This window comes from Ambystoma mexicanum, chromosome 4p (genome assembly GCF_040938575.1).
Source record: "Ambystoma mexicanum isolate Mex_15411 chromosome 4p, UKY_AmexF1_1, whole genome shotgun sequence".
NCBI classification, from domain to species: Eukaryota; Metazoa; Chordata; class Amphibia; order Caudata; family Ambystomatidae; genus Ambystoma; species Ambystoma mexicanum.
Genome location: NC_090927.1, coordinates 826,349,015 through 826,363,547, shown reverse-complemented (window position 1 = coordinate 826,363,547; position 14,533 = coordinate 826,349,015). Strand labels below are relative to the sequence as shown.

General features: G+C 50.6%; 1 protein-coding gene across 4 annotated transcripts in view; it reads right to left on the bottom strand.

Annotated features, from left to right (window-relative positions):
• USP45 (ubiquitin specific peptidase 45) overlaps positions 1–14,533 on the bottom strand; it is a 3,631,241-nt gene that overhangs the window by 397,402 nt on the left and 3,219,306 nt on the right. For all 4 annotated transcript variants that reach the window (XM_069606397.1, XM_069606399.1, XM_069606400.1 and 1 more), the window contains one exon: positions 3,284–3,381. In XM_069606397.1, coding sequence (XP_069462498.1) covers positions 3,284–3,381 — 98 coding nt within the window. The remainder of the gene's footprint in view (positions 1–3,283; positions 3,382–14,533) is intronic.

Genomic DNA, 14,533 nt, shown 5'->3' with positions numbered 1-14,533 from the left:
ATGAAGGTTGGGTGCCCAGCATACATACTTAACCTGCTTTGTCAATTTTATTTAAACACTTCCATAAAAGTGAAGCTAAATCAGAGATCAAGAGGGACTCTTATCCCAATCTATCCCCACATATCGAGGACGCAAACAGGGTTGCATACTAGCTTCCACACTATTTAACTTTTATATCAGTGACATAAACACACACACTTGGAAACCATTAGATCCTTCCCGCTGAAAAAAATTGGCCAGTCATCGATATCATGGCTCCTCTACGCGGATGACCTCGTACTATTAGATGAGACGCCCATAGATCTCCAGAAAAAGCACAATGCTTTAGAAAAATATGCTCTTGAAAACTCCCTATTGATTAACAACCACTTGTGATGATTCAAGAGTTCAAATACCTAGGACAAAACATCAATGACAACCTTCAGCACACACCCTACAAAAAAGAAATAAAAAACGGAAAATGGAATGAATCAATGACCTCCCAAGCAATGCTAACACATCGAAAATATGGTACATTTTCTTGTCTACCTGTTGTAAATGTCTATATACAAAATGTTATACCTGTGGTTATATATGGAGCTGAGGCCCAACAACCAGAAAATCACCCTAAATGGGACTATCTAGAAGGCCTATATTAGAAAAAAATCGTATCTCTTGCACAAAGCTTCACCATACAACTCATTCGTTATGAACTAGGCTTATTTTCTCTTACCACTATTGTAGCTTGACATGCTTTGACTCTCTTCCGAAAGTGACTGATGAGCAATATGTTTGCATCAAGCCTTATACCAGCTCTTACATCCTTGATGGACGGAAAACATCATAACCCGTTAATGACCTGGAAAGACTACTGTATAACAGCTATGAAGAAAGCTGATATAGAAGAACAGTTACTAATAAGCAATCCTAACCATGCCAAACAAAAATGATGGCATTTTGAATGGGGAGCAACGTGGACAAAGTGCAATCAATATAAGGCGTTCAGAAATGGCAATTTTGTACCAAAATCACTTAATCAAATTCCAAAATACCTTCAAAGACTCCAAGACCAGAAATACTGCACCTATCTAATGAAACTGTGCTTTAACCTATGGCCTACCAGAGCACTATTAGTGTATTGAGTGAAAAATCAGAACTAAAATACCACATGTAGATTTTGTGAGTGACTGAAGCTTGAGTTATAGACACACAAGCAAGCCTTTAGAGAATCGAGAGACGTGAAAAAGAATATCAATTTGTGATTTAGTGGATACCAACTGAGCTAGAACCCCATAGATAATCGCACATTATACTAGAACGCAAATGAATATATGGACAACATTCTAGGAATGGAATTCGCAACCTTACATGAAAGCAAACTGTGCTATATCGTGTAAACACAATATAATGCTAATGTAAAATCCTTTGCTAGCAAACCCGCGACCCTGTATGTCTTAAATTGTTTTAAAACATGTTGTATATTTTAACCAGAATAGACTCTCATAGTCAAATATTGAACCTATGAATACATTTTAAACTCATACTGATTAAAAAGCACATATTTCAAATGTAAATAGTACATATTTAAAATTTCGATTTTATTCTTTTTTCTTTTTGCTCTATTTGAAAGGTTATTTACAACCAAAACAAATAAAGATACAAGAAAAAAAAGTGTTCTGCACTTCCTGCGAGGGTTACTCTGAATTGGGAGCAATGTTAACAGGCACTGCAACCAGAGGAACAGGAAGGCCAGGACTATAAGTGGAACAGGCAAGGGAGGAGGTAGAGGAATATTCTGAGGCTTCACCTCTTTTAGTAAATGTTTAAAGTAACGTTTCATTGGATCATGATCCTTTGAAATATTTCAAAAAATCTATCCTCTGAAGAAGTCAAAGGCGCCACCGCTGAGGGAGTCCAAGATGGGGAGGCAGATTGAGACCAAGATGGTGTAGGTCTAGGGTACCAAGTTGGTTTCATGACCGGAGAAGGAGCTCCAAACCTGAGGGAAGAGAATGATATGGGGTAAGAGGTAGACCAGGTGGTCATAGTAGACCAATCCACTTTAACAAAATCCTCCCTGGAGACAGTCGTAGGAAGAGGGATCTGTGGAGATCTTTTCGGGGATGATGGTTTTGACTCTGGTGAGGACATTTTGAAATATCGTGGGCTGAGCAGGAAGCCATGACAGAGGAATCCGTTTGTCTGGCCTGGTCTATGGCAGCCCTTTTAATGGGAGTTGGTCGCTGAGCCTGCAATGGCATTTCCTCTTTGGCAGGATGAGGCATTTCCTGACAGGTTATGCTTGATTTAGAACCTGTGTTTGAAACAAGGAAAGAGGCGCAAGCAGTCTTGCTCAATATGGGGTTCTGCTTCTGGTGAGATCCTGTTGGACCCTCTGATTTTGCTTCAGAAGGCTGATGGCCCTCAGGCTTCTGTTTAGGCCCGGTAGATTTTCAAAGCTGAGGCGTCACCTCATGTAACAATGACCCGGTTCTAGACCTTGGACAGTCCTCACCAAGGGACTCAGAGATAGCTCCAGAAAAAGCACCTAAATGAATCGCAGTGTTCTTGACAGCGGTAGAAGCCAACTTGGCCTCGGAGCGTACTCCAGTAATGTGGGTTGCTTGACTTACCTGATGTCTGGAAGAATGTAAGGAAACAAACTCCTTCAACTCACACAGAGACAACGCGTTTAAAAGATCTCTCCACTTCGACAATCTTCGATGAATATTCCTCAGGGAAAGCGTGTGACCAGAGGAACAGGCCACCCACCTGGGTTGGGGGCTCAGACACTCTAGGCAATGCATGTGGGAGTCTGGTGCCGCCAAATACCTGCCACACGAAGCACAGGCTGTGAAACCTTTGACACCCGCCATAAAAGGCCGATCGAAGTTACCGAATGGCAAAGAAATCAAACGAAAGAAAGCCAAAAAAGTGGCCCTGGGAAATAGCTGCTCACTAAAAAAGTGCATGCTATGCCAAGCATCCATCCTGTCGACCCGGAAAAAAGGACTGGCGGGTTTGCGGGTGGGCGGAGTTGGCAGGAATGGCTACACCCACACCCTCGCCTCTGTACCTTCTGTGCAACACAACAAATGTAAAAGGGAAATTAATTTTGTTATGCCAAAAGTATACCAGTCCCATCCCCACAGACACCCATAAGTATGGAGGAAAGGGGACAGGACAGTCATCTAATGTTGTCAGCAGAGTGGCACCTAGAATGTTTAAGGTTTCTTAAATGCGATTATGAAAACATTACAAGGAGCAGATTTACAAGAAACATGTAAATATTTGCTTGGCTTACCTGGTGGAATCGTTTAAGGTGGAGAGTAAGGACTGTGGGAACTGTGGAAATCAGCATTTGCTTTCTGGCATTACTGTATAGGATTCCTGCATCATTTTCTGCAATGTAGATAGACACACAACTGAGCACACAACCAAGTTAACATAGGCATGGGCACACAAATACATGTCACCTGTTGCTCATTCCATATGCAATGGGCAGACGTTGCCTGCATGCATACAACAAATGTAATTGGAACCTTTCAAGACAGTGGAAAAAGAGATGTTCTACTTTTTTTCCCCACTTCTGTGTTTATATTTCCTTTTTTGCACATGTGTCATGGATGTCACGTTTCAGAAAAGAAATCCCCATTTTAGGCTTGAAAAATTCAAGTTACTCACTGTAGTGAATAGAATACTCATAGTACTTAGTCCCCTTTCCTGCATCCTTGTGGGCGTCCCCCAAAATGATGACGGTACCGGAATCTTTGGCAGCAAAAAATTGAGCTTCCTTTTAAATTTAGTCCAGCGTGCATGGGTGCGCAACCCTTTGTGTCGGAACACCCCCCAAAGGACCTGCCCTCCGGCGCCTCACCTCAGTCCCCTTTGGAACACATTGGACGCTTTAATAAGTGGCTATATTGAATACTTTAGCCCCTGGCATACAATCGAGGGAAGGAGGGTGGGACATATGGAGGAAAGGCGACTAAGGACTATGAGTAATCTAGTCACTAGAGTGAGTAACTTGAATTACTCATACGACCTGTCCCCTTTCCTAAATCCTTGTGGGTGATTCCACCGAACAAAACCACAGGGTGGAGCCATGACAACCTGCCTCATATCTTGGACGAAGCAAACAGGTTCATCAGAACCGCCTGACAGAACGCTGAATCAAGCCTGGAACTGGTATGCAGGGAATAGTGCTTACAGAATGCCGATGGGGTGGCTCAAGTAGCCACCTGGCTCAAGTAGCCACCCTGTTGATGACATCCCAGGAAGCATGCCTCTGAAATGCGATGGCTGTGGCCTTAGCGCTGACCGCATGGGCATGAATCCCCTCAGGAGCCGGTTTGCCCATGACTTTATATGCCTCCGAAATGGCATGGACCATCCACTGCACGAAAGAAGCTTTGGAAGCCTGGGTGCCGGTAGACATGCCCCCAAACGTGACGAACAATGTATCAGACTTCCTGAAAGAGCCTGCAGCTCACTGACCCTGTGCGCCGAAGTGAGCGCCACCAGCAATGCTGTCTTCAGTGTCACCAGCCTGATGTCCACCGAAGCCATCGGCGAAAAGGGTTTGCACTGCAAGACCGCAAGAACCACGTTGAGGTCCTAAACTGGATGAGGCCTGTGCACCAGAGGAAAAAGCCTGGAAACCCCTTGAGGTGGGCCTTGGCCAGAGTGTTGGCCGCTGAAAAAAACATGCTCTAGGGAATTCTTTTAGGCCCCAATGGCCGCCAGATAGGTGTGGCAGGTATCGACCTCGGAACGAGCAGATGTGCGAAAAAAGCCTGAACCAGGCCCGCGTAGAGAGCCTCTTAGGCTCCTGAATGATGTCCCAGTTGTCCTCAGAGAACTGAGCATGGTGGAGGTTCAGCTGGTCAGGAGCCAGGCCGCTTGTAAGGAACAAGTTACTTACCTGTAACTGTTGTTCTGCAGCAAGGGTCTGGCATGGATTCATATGATCATGAATATTCCCCATCGTCAGGCTGGGAATCCTCTGTAAAGAAAAAATCAGTATCAGTTTCGTTTCTGGTCTGTCTTTCTTAGTAGTAACCAATCACTGGTCTCTGGGTCATACTGCCCCCAGCCAATGACTGCCCTCTCCCGAAGCCCCGCCCCTGGCAGCCATCCTCAGATTTGGTAGCACGCAAAGTGGCAGTATGACCAAGTGAAGAGTCGCAGAGGGGAAGGAGGGAGGGTTCGCATGTGAATCCATGCCAGACCCATGCTGGAGAACAACAGTTACAGGTAAGTAACTTGTTCCTTCTCCCGCATGGGGTCTGGCATGGATTAACATGCTCATGAATATAAGAATACATAGCAGTATACACATGCACAACCACGGGAGGTGGCAAGGCTCAACATTAAGCATTACATAAAACTCAACATTAAGCAACTCTTACCTCCTCACCAGGCTCACCTTAAGCGAACAGATTGCGCAGCACTGCCTGGCCGACTCTGGACTCCTCCCTGGAATCCCGGTCGACGCAGTAGAATCTCGTGAAGGTGTGCGTCGACCTCCACGTAGCAGCCCTGCAGATGTCCAGCAGGGGCACACCAGACAAGAACGCCGTGGTAGCAGCGATCGCTCTGGTCAAATGGGCTCTCGGACGGCCGGGCAACGGTCGGTTTGCCAACCGATGACAGTGCATGATGCAGCCGGAGAGCCATCTGGAAATGGAAGCCTTCGAGATAGCCTTCCCTTGGTTCACAGGTCCAAAGTTCACAAACAGCTATGATGTCTTCCGAAAACTCTTTGTTCAGTCCACGTAGAACTTCAGCGCTCTAGCTACATCCAGTGAGTGCAAAGTCCTCTCGGCCGACGACGAATGCGACGGGAAAAAGACTGGTAACACCAAGGGCTCGTTGAGATGGCGGTCCGACGGCACCTTGGGCATGAAGGAGGGGTGCGTCCTCAGCACCACCCTCGTCTCGTGGAAAGTCAAGTATGGAGGCTTGCAGGAAAGGGCCTGAATCTCTCCCACGCGTCGTGCAGAGGTGATGGCCACAAGGAACGCTGTCTTCCACGACAGGAACTTCAACAGAGCTGAATGCAAGGGCTCGAATGGCGGGCCCATGAGCCTGGTCAGCACCACATTGAGCTCCCATGCCGGGGCTGGAGCCTTCACCGGCGGGAACGACCGGAACAGCCCTTTCGTAAACTCCTTCACCAGGCGATGAGACCACAGGGACGACCGTCCTGCAGTTCTGGTGAATCGGGAAATCGCTGCCAGATGTATCTTGATGGAAGCGTGAGCTAGTCCAGCTTTGTCCAGTGACAGTAAGTACGGTAGCACTTGAGGGGCTGTAATCCGTAGAGGGTTAATCTTCTGTGCACGGCACCAGACAGAGAACCTCTTCCACTTGTGTCCGTAGCACTTGAGAGTTGAGGACGCCCCGGCCTTTGCAAGAACCTCTCTGCAGTCAGCCAGGATATCGTACCCTCCAAACTCTTGTGCTGCAGGAGCCAGGCCTGCAAGTTCAGCGACTCTGGGTCGTGATGAAGAATGGCGCCTCCTTCTCTGGAGAGAAGATCTGCGTCTGTCGACAGTTTGACTGGTGGGGATGCTGACAAGTCCAGAAGGTCCGGGAACCATATCTGTCTCGGCCACCTCGGTGCGACAAGGATCATCCTGCACCGGGACCTCTCGAGTTGGTTGATGAGCCTGAGCAGCAACGGCGGGAACGCATACAGGAACAGGCTGTCCCAGGGGAACGAGAAAGCATTGCCCATGCTCCTCGGCTGGGGGAACCGGCTGGTGAACCTCTGGCACTTGGAGTTTATCGCCGTCGCGAACAGGTCGATTTGGGGTTTGCCCCATCGCCGGAAGAGTTGATCCACTTGACCCTGGCATAGTTCCCACTCGTGGCACGAGCGCAGCTCCCTGCTGAGTGAGTAGGCAATGGTGTTTTTTATCCCTGCTAGATGAAAAGGTACCAGAAACATCCCCTGGGCAACGGCCCAGTGCCACAGATCCTGGGCTTCCTTGGACAGGGCTTGGGATCTGGTTCCTCCCCGCTTCCGGATGTAGAACATTGTGGTGGTGTTGTCAGTGAAGATCCTCACCACCTCGCCTTTGAGGGACGGGAGGAATGACTTGAGGGCCCAGAACACTGCTCGGAGCTCCAGTATGTTGATGTGGAGCGGCCTCTCTTCCGGGAGCCACAGGCGTCTCGTGTGAAGATCTCCGGTGTGTGAGGCATCCATCATCACCGTCACCTGGTATGCTGGGGTCTGAAAGTCTGTGCCCGCTGCGAGATGCGCGCGGGTGCCCGCTGCGAGATGCGCGCGGGTGCCCGCTGCGAGATGCGCGCGGGTGCCCGCTGCGAGATGCGCGCGGGTGCCCCACCATCGAATTGCTTGGCGGAATACTTCGTTGAGCGAGATCTTGTCCTCGAAGCTGCCCGTCGCTTGCGTCCAACGGGTGTCGAGGAACTCCTGCAGAGGATGCATCTGAAGCCTGCACAGGCACACCAGATAGATGCAAGAGGACATCATCCCGAGAAGGGACTTGATAGACCTCACCCTGGCCACGTACGTGGCCAGCAGACGCTGTACCTTGCCCAGGATGGCCTGCGTTCTTTCCTCCGACGGCAAGGCCAACTGCGCTACTGTATCGAGCTTGGCTCCCAGAAACAGCGCGACCTGCGACGGAACCAGGTGGGATTTGGGGAAGTTGATGGAGAATCCCAGATCCGTGATCAGCCGGACGGTCTTTGCTGTGTGTTAGACGGCGAATTCCCTTGTCCCTGCTCGGATGAGCCAGTCGTCCAGGTAGGGGTAGACGTGGATCCCCTGCAGGCGCAGCCGCACCGCCACTGGTGCTAGGCACTTGGTTAACACCCTGGGTGCCGACTTCAATCTGAATGGGAGGGCCTTGAACTGGTAGTGCCACCCTTGGACTACGAACCTGAGAAAATTTCGGTGTCCTTTTAGGATGGCGATGTGAAAGTACGCATTCCTCCAGATCTGACGACGATAGGAAGTCGCCTTCCTCCAGCTGGCCCAGCACGTGCTGGAGGGTGACCATCCGGAACTTCTGTGCCTTGATGTATTTGTTTAGCCGACGCAAGTCCAGGATGGGACGACAACCTCCTGTCTTCTTTCTGACGAGGAAGTATCTTGAGTACCTTACCTCTAACAGGAGTTGAGGGATGTGGTTTTCCTTCCTGGCCACGGGCGGAATTCAGGGGCACTTCTTTAGAAATTCCAGAGTGTGCCCGTGGGCCAGGGCATCCAGCACCCAACGGTCGGTGGAGATGGACTCCCACACGCTGACAAACTTTGTCAGCCGGCCACCCACCGGGGTGCTTCAGTGGGGGCCCGACGCAACGGCCGGTTCAGTCTTGCTTGGAAGCAGCCTTGCCGCCTTGGCCTCTCTGGCGACGACGGCGAGATCCACCTGACTTGCCTCGTCCCCTGTAGGCTTCTTGCGACGAGGAGCGGGCCGTCTGACTGTAGGTCGAGGAGCCGCCGCCGAATCCTTTGGAGGCACCTTGCTTGCCTTCGGAGTTCCGAAAGGGCGGCCACCGTTGCTGCAGAACTCCTAAGGCCTCGTCTCCGTGTCGGTCTTGATGGCCTGCAGTGACTCATCCACTGTCTTTCCGAACAGATTGTTCCCGTCGAAGGGCATGTCCTAAACCTTGGCTCGCACGTCTTGGCGGAAATCCGTCGCCTTGAGCCACCCCCACCGTCGTAGGCAAACGCCATTGGCCAACAGGAGGAAACCGGTGCAGGCAATGTCTGTGGCCACCGTTATGGTGTGGTCCGATGCCACCTCACCTTCCTGTAGGATTGCCAGGGCCTCTGCCCTCTTGTCGTCCAGGAGGAAGTCCAACAGGGGGGCGATCTTTTACCACAATTCCCTGTCGTAGCAGGCCACAATTGCTAGGGCGTGGGCCGCCTTAATCGTCGTCGCCGCCGACAAGATGACTCGTCGGCCATGGCATCTAGTTTCTTTCCCTCGCCGTCTGGTGGGGAAGTTGAAGCGAGGCCCCCCCCCGGCTTTCTTCTTGGCCGCTGCCGAGACAACCAAATCCGGGGTCGGTTGTCCCCTAAGGCACAAAGGAGTGCCGTCAGGGACCCGGTACTTCTTCTCGTACTGGTCCCTTTTGGCAGGCATCCTGGACAGGTTCTCAGGAGGGCAAGACCCTCGTCCCAGATGTCATCCAGCAACGGCACCGCGAGGACCGTCTTCCTCTTGGCCTCACGCCGTTGGTAGAGGAAGCCTTCCTTCTTCTTTTCTTCAGGGCAGAGTTGAAAAGGCTCGGATGCCCTGGCAATCATGGCATGGAAGGAGCCAGTTTCGTCGGGAGAAGACGCCCGAGGAATCGGAGACGGGAGGTCAGTCCCGTCATCGCCGCCATCGTCATCCGTCCCTGTCGTGGCCGTGTCTTTTCCTGTGTCATCCCTCGGGCCCGGGGAGGGCGACAAAGGCTGAGAAGGCTGTGAGGGCTGAAGGGGAGCCGGATGAATTCTCCTCCTCTTGTTTGGAGGGCTTCCCGACAGACCCGGTTCAGCTGGGTCGTCTGTCGGGGGTAGGGGCAGTCTCGTCCTTATCTCTGTGCATAAGGCTTGGATTGCCATCAAAATGGCCGCCGAGTTGTCTTGTGGCTCGGGTTGTGACGGACGTGCCGGGAGCGACAGTTGTTCCTCCACGGGAACCTCGCTGTCACCACCCTCGCTCTCATCATCCCCCTCGTCAGGATCCCTTAAGTGGGACAGGGCCTCTTCCAAATTCTCAGTCAGTTCCCCCTCGGAGGTTGTGTCCGTGTCCGTCACTGCTACCGCCCCCACCCCCTCTTTTTCCACCAGGGTTTTCACAGGGGTCTTCTCGACGGGCTTAAAAGAGGATTACCTCCGCGGAGGCAGGGAAACTCTGGGCCCCGAGATCGCCTCCACTGGGATAGCCTCCACAGGCTTTTCCAGTGCCGCAGCGACTCCCTCAATCGAGGCCTTGGCCGGTATCAAGGCCTTCACCACCTTGGGCGAGCTTGAGGCCTTTGCCTTAGGGGGAGGGTCACCGCCTCGCTCCCCTTTGGCCTGATCCTCCGAGATCGACCGGGGCCTCTCCAGAAGCTTAGCCGGGTTCTCGGATTTTCTCTTCCCCGAGCCAGAGCGTTGGCTCGCGGTTGATGGCGTCGGTGAAGGTGCGCCTTGCCTGGCAGCGCCGAGGAGCCCGACCGTTCGGCGCTCCCGGTGCCCGAGGACTTGTGGTGCTTTGCCTTCTGTTGGGCCCCCGTCGCCGGGGCGCCCTCACAGGACTTAGAAGACCGCTTGGACTTCTTCTTCTTCTCACCTGCTGGGCTCTTGCCTTCCAACCAGTTGGAGAGACGGGTCTGACGATCCCTCATAGTCCGATCCGACATGTTCATGCAAAACGCACAGTCCTTCTCCACCTGCGTTTTGTCCTCGTGGAGGCAGTAAAGGCATTTCGAATGCTCGTCCTCCTTGAACACATTTTGTAGGTTGCATCCAGGGCAGATCCTGAACAATTTGCCGGGAGTCGAGCTTCCCTTCTCCTTAGCCATGTTCTTCTCGTCCGCGAGGTAGGCTTCAGAAACTTCTGGAATCCTCCAAGAAGCGTAACTCGATGAAAACTTCACCCTTGAGGGGCGTAGATAAATCCGAAACGGGTCTCCGTTGATCGCAAGTAGAAACTGAGGAGCTTGAGGCTCGATTAAACCGAAAAATGAGATAAATCTCTTTGAAAAAGCGCAAAATGCAGTAAAAGCTCCAGAGCTATAGCACGAGGACTCCCAACAGTTGAACGTGCGGTAAAAATCTGAGGATGGCTGACAGGGGCGGGGCTTAGGGAGAGGGCAGTCATTGGCTGGGGGCAGTATGACCCAGAGACCAGTGATTGGTTACTACTAAGAAAGACAGATCAGAAACGAAACTGATACTGATTTTTTCTTTACCGAGGATTCTCAGCCTGACGACGGGGAATATTCATGAGCATGTGAATCCATGCCAGACCACATGCTGGAGAAGGGAACCCCTGCAAGTGTGGTGAACTTTTTGTTGTGAAAGTTTTGAGCCCGACAGAGGGGGACCGCTGTGAACTTTTTGTTAAACTGTGTTTGTAGAAATTGGAAAGCAAGACTTTAGCGTGGCAGGCCAGGCAGACCTCGATCCACATTTTGAACTGCCTTTGTGTTAAAAGCCGGAGCCAGAGTGTGTTACCTTGTCTACAGGGACTGCCTTACTCTGTTGCTGTCCAACATGGAGAGGAGAGCTGACTCAACCGCATTTATTCTTTTGAACACTGACTTTCCGTTACATAAATATATTCCCTTTTCATACTTTTTGTGCTAGATATAGGGCAGCCATTAGGTTTTTGTTATTATAGACACATCTGTATCACGATTATGTTACAGCCAGTTAATAGATTCAGACAGAGGCGCCAAACGCGTCCGACTGGATCCGGACTCGGCGACATCGGGTAGCGGACATCTACTGCACCCAATGAAGTAAGTGTTTGTGCAATATACTAGCCGGCTCACCTTGAGAGCACATGGTGCTCAAGCCGTGTCTAGAAGAAAAACAAGCACGAACACGGCTTGTGTATAAGCACTATAGAATGACTACTCTATAACGGAATCTGACCCCACTTGTGGCACAGCTGCATTGTGTAGAGTCAATATCGTCAGATTACAATATTTTTAACACACCGAAATGCAATATCGTTGACATTATTTACAGATAGACAGTACCTGACTTGGATCCCTCTTGTTATCACCTGAAAGGGGAGAGGCTTTTCCTCAATGCTGTCCAGACTACACAGGGGAGAATAAACACCAGGTCAGTCCCCTTGTGTATGTACCCCTGACCTGAATTTAACTGGTGGAGGAAGTTATTAGCCTCGAGGTGACTATGGTGCATCTCTTTATGCCCCAGGTTCCCTCATGGACTGATCCAGTTCAATGGCAATTGAGACAAGTTGGTAAAGTATAAAACCACTTGTCCACCTTGTTTCTTCAACTTGGTTATGATACAAATGATTTTACCAGTTGTTTGAAAACAAAGACTGTCCTGATGAACGTGGCTGGATCCACACCCATGCCACTGAAACCGGTCGACAGTGATTGCTACACTCAAGAGGCATAACTTGGCCTACTATGTAATTTGAGCATACCTTTTGACTTTTTCCCACACTCCGCCTATTAAACACACTCAAAGACGGAGAGAGGGGATTGTATTGTCTTCCTGTTGTTAGTAGTTTCTTTTGTGTCTTTTTAACCTAAGCTCACCAGGGTCATCCAGACAGTCTGTAGGTTATTAAAGTAGGATACACCCTACTAGATGTATGGGAAGGAGGAAAGAGGACGGGACGTATGAGTAAAACCACACACCTGCTACATGTAGCAAATAGCAAGTTTCAGATCAAAATGTGTACATCCGAGACTGGGAAGAAGACTCATTCCTAAATGTAATTGGTGAACATAGATTAAACATTCCCATGCTCCTGCTGCGTACAGGCAGCTTTATTTCTATGTTTGTTTTATGAATGTATTCATGCTCTTGCTTTGTAAAAGGAGAATTTTGACAGAGAGCAGTTTGGAAAAGAGGACAGGAGTCAGTGAAGTGATTAGGGAGGACAAGCATTGGAAACGTCAATAAAGGCTTTGTAAATGTAGGGAGGACCAAATTGTTTGGGCATCTTGGGGCTTTACAAAAGAAAACTGCTAAATTAACTATTGACTTTGCAACTGCTTGTTATAATCGGGCCATGATGGTTTGGAAGCACTGGAAAGGTTTGTAAATGATGTTCTGAGCATCATGCCTGCATTCTTTAACAACATTAACAGTGGAAGCCAGAGGCGCTAGTAATAAGGAATTATAAGTTACTCACCATAGTGACTAACGTGCTCCTAGTCCATAGTCCCTTTTTCTCCATACTGTATGGGCGTCCCTCGCTAGGGACGGGAACAGAACCCTTTTTCAGCAGAAAAATATGTATTTCCCCTTTAAATTTAGTTGCGCTCCCTTGACTCCACCCACCGGCCCCACACCTCAGTCCTCTTTTCCGCGTCGACGGGAGTGGACCTGCTTCAGCAACGCTGTGGTTGGGCCTCCTTGGTTCCAGTAATTGCAGGTGTTCAAAGTCTTCCGCAGGGACCGTGGTCCGTATAGATATGTTTTTCCTATTATATTTTGTCCAATCTTATTTAGTACTGTGCCTTCCACCATCCTTCGGTACCTCGCCCTTTCCCAGTGCATGTCGGCCGTGACAGGTTTTTAGTAGGTGTCTGGCATGCAACGGTTCTTTCCTTACCTCCAACATGCATGCACTCTGCCTCCGATGCCTAGGCGACGACCAAGGCTGGGAAGGTTGTTCGGCGTGTGACACCCTTACAACCCGGTCCCTGATGAACCGGGCAGTGAGGTGGAGAGAGTTATTCAACAGATTCTTACGGACCAAATAAAGGCATACGTAAGGAGAAGGACGAAAAAGGTAAGTATTTTGTTCTCATCTGCACCCCATAAAGGTGACTCCTTTCCTGGGAAGCACCCTAGCGGGAGGGGCCTAACAGGCTGTGCTACCAGCAAAGGTTCTGACACTGAAGTAGTTACCAGCCTTGCAGAGGAGGGGTCCACAGATCCTCCCGGGCCCACAGCTGGGGGGGTCAGGCAACTCACCGGGCCAGGACCTGAGGGGCTTTGCTCTGTTACCAGGCCCAAACACAGTTACAAAAGCAGCCTACCAAGTTGACACCCGAGGTGCAGGCCAGGTCCGAGCCTACGCGATCAGGCAAACAGGCAGAGGCCAGAGCCACTGCCTCCATAGACTTGCAGCTAGCACGTGGGTCGGTACCTGAAAAATGTGGTGGCACTGCCAGAGATAATTGCGACGCAGGCCCAAACGCGCCATTCCAGCGATACTCCAAGAGTTGAATGGTCCCCCATGACCACGCAGCAGGTCACATGGTGCACCTCCTACCCAACATCATTGCAGACTAGATACACATAAGTGGGATACGCCCAAGGCTTCGGTGCAGGGAGAGTATCATACACTCGACAGTACCGAGCCAAGAACGGGCCTCTGCAGCTTGCGGGGAAAAGTTTTTTTAAAAATTCCTCACACTCATGAGGTCTCCCCAAATGGGAAGGATCCTCAAGCGGATCATTCATCCAATGATCCCACCAATGCTTCCTCCAACTCCAGCTCCAGTACAGCCTCACCCTACAGTAACAGCGCCGGTTCCAAGCACTGTCATGACCGTGCCTCAGCCCACGGAGGCAACGGCCTGACGCAGTCTAGCATTACGGCCCAGTCTCCACCTCTCCCTCAACCAGCGCCCTCTACCCCCTAGGAATGCTGCCTGCTGACAATACGGGTCCACAGGACACAGCGGACCAGGCCGAGGACGACGAGGAGCAAGACACCCAGTCCTCGTCAAAGGCCTATGCACCAGTGGAAACATCCTAGACAACCCCTTAAGGTGGTTCTTAACCACTGGGTTGACTGCCGAAAACACATGCTGTGGGGAATTCTTGTAAGCCCCAATGGCCGCAAGTATCCACCTGAACTCCAGAGCGAGC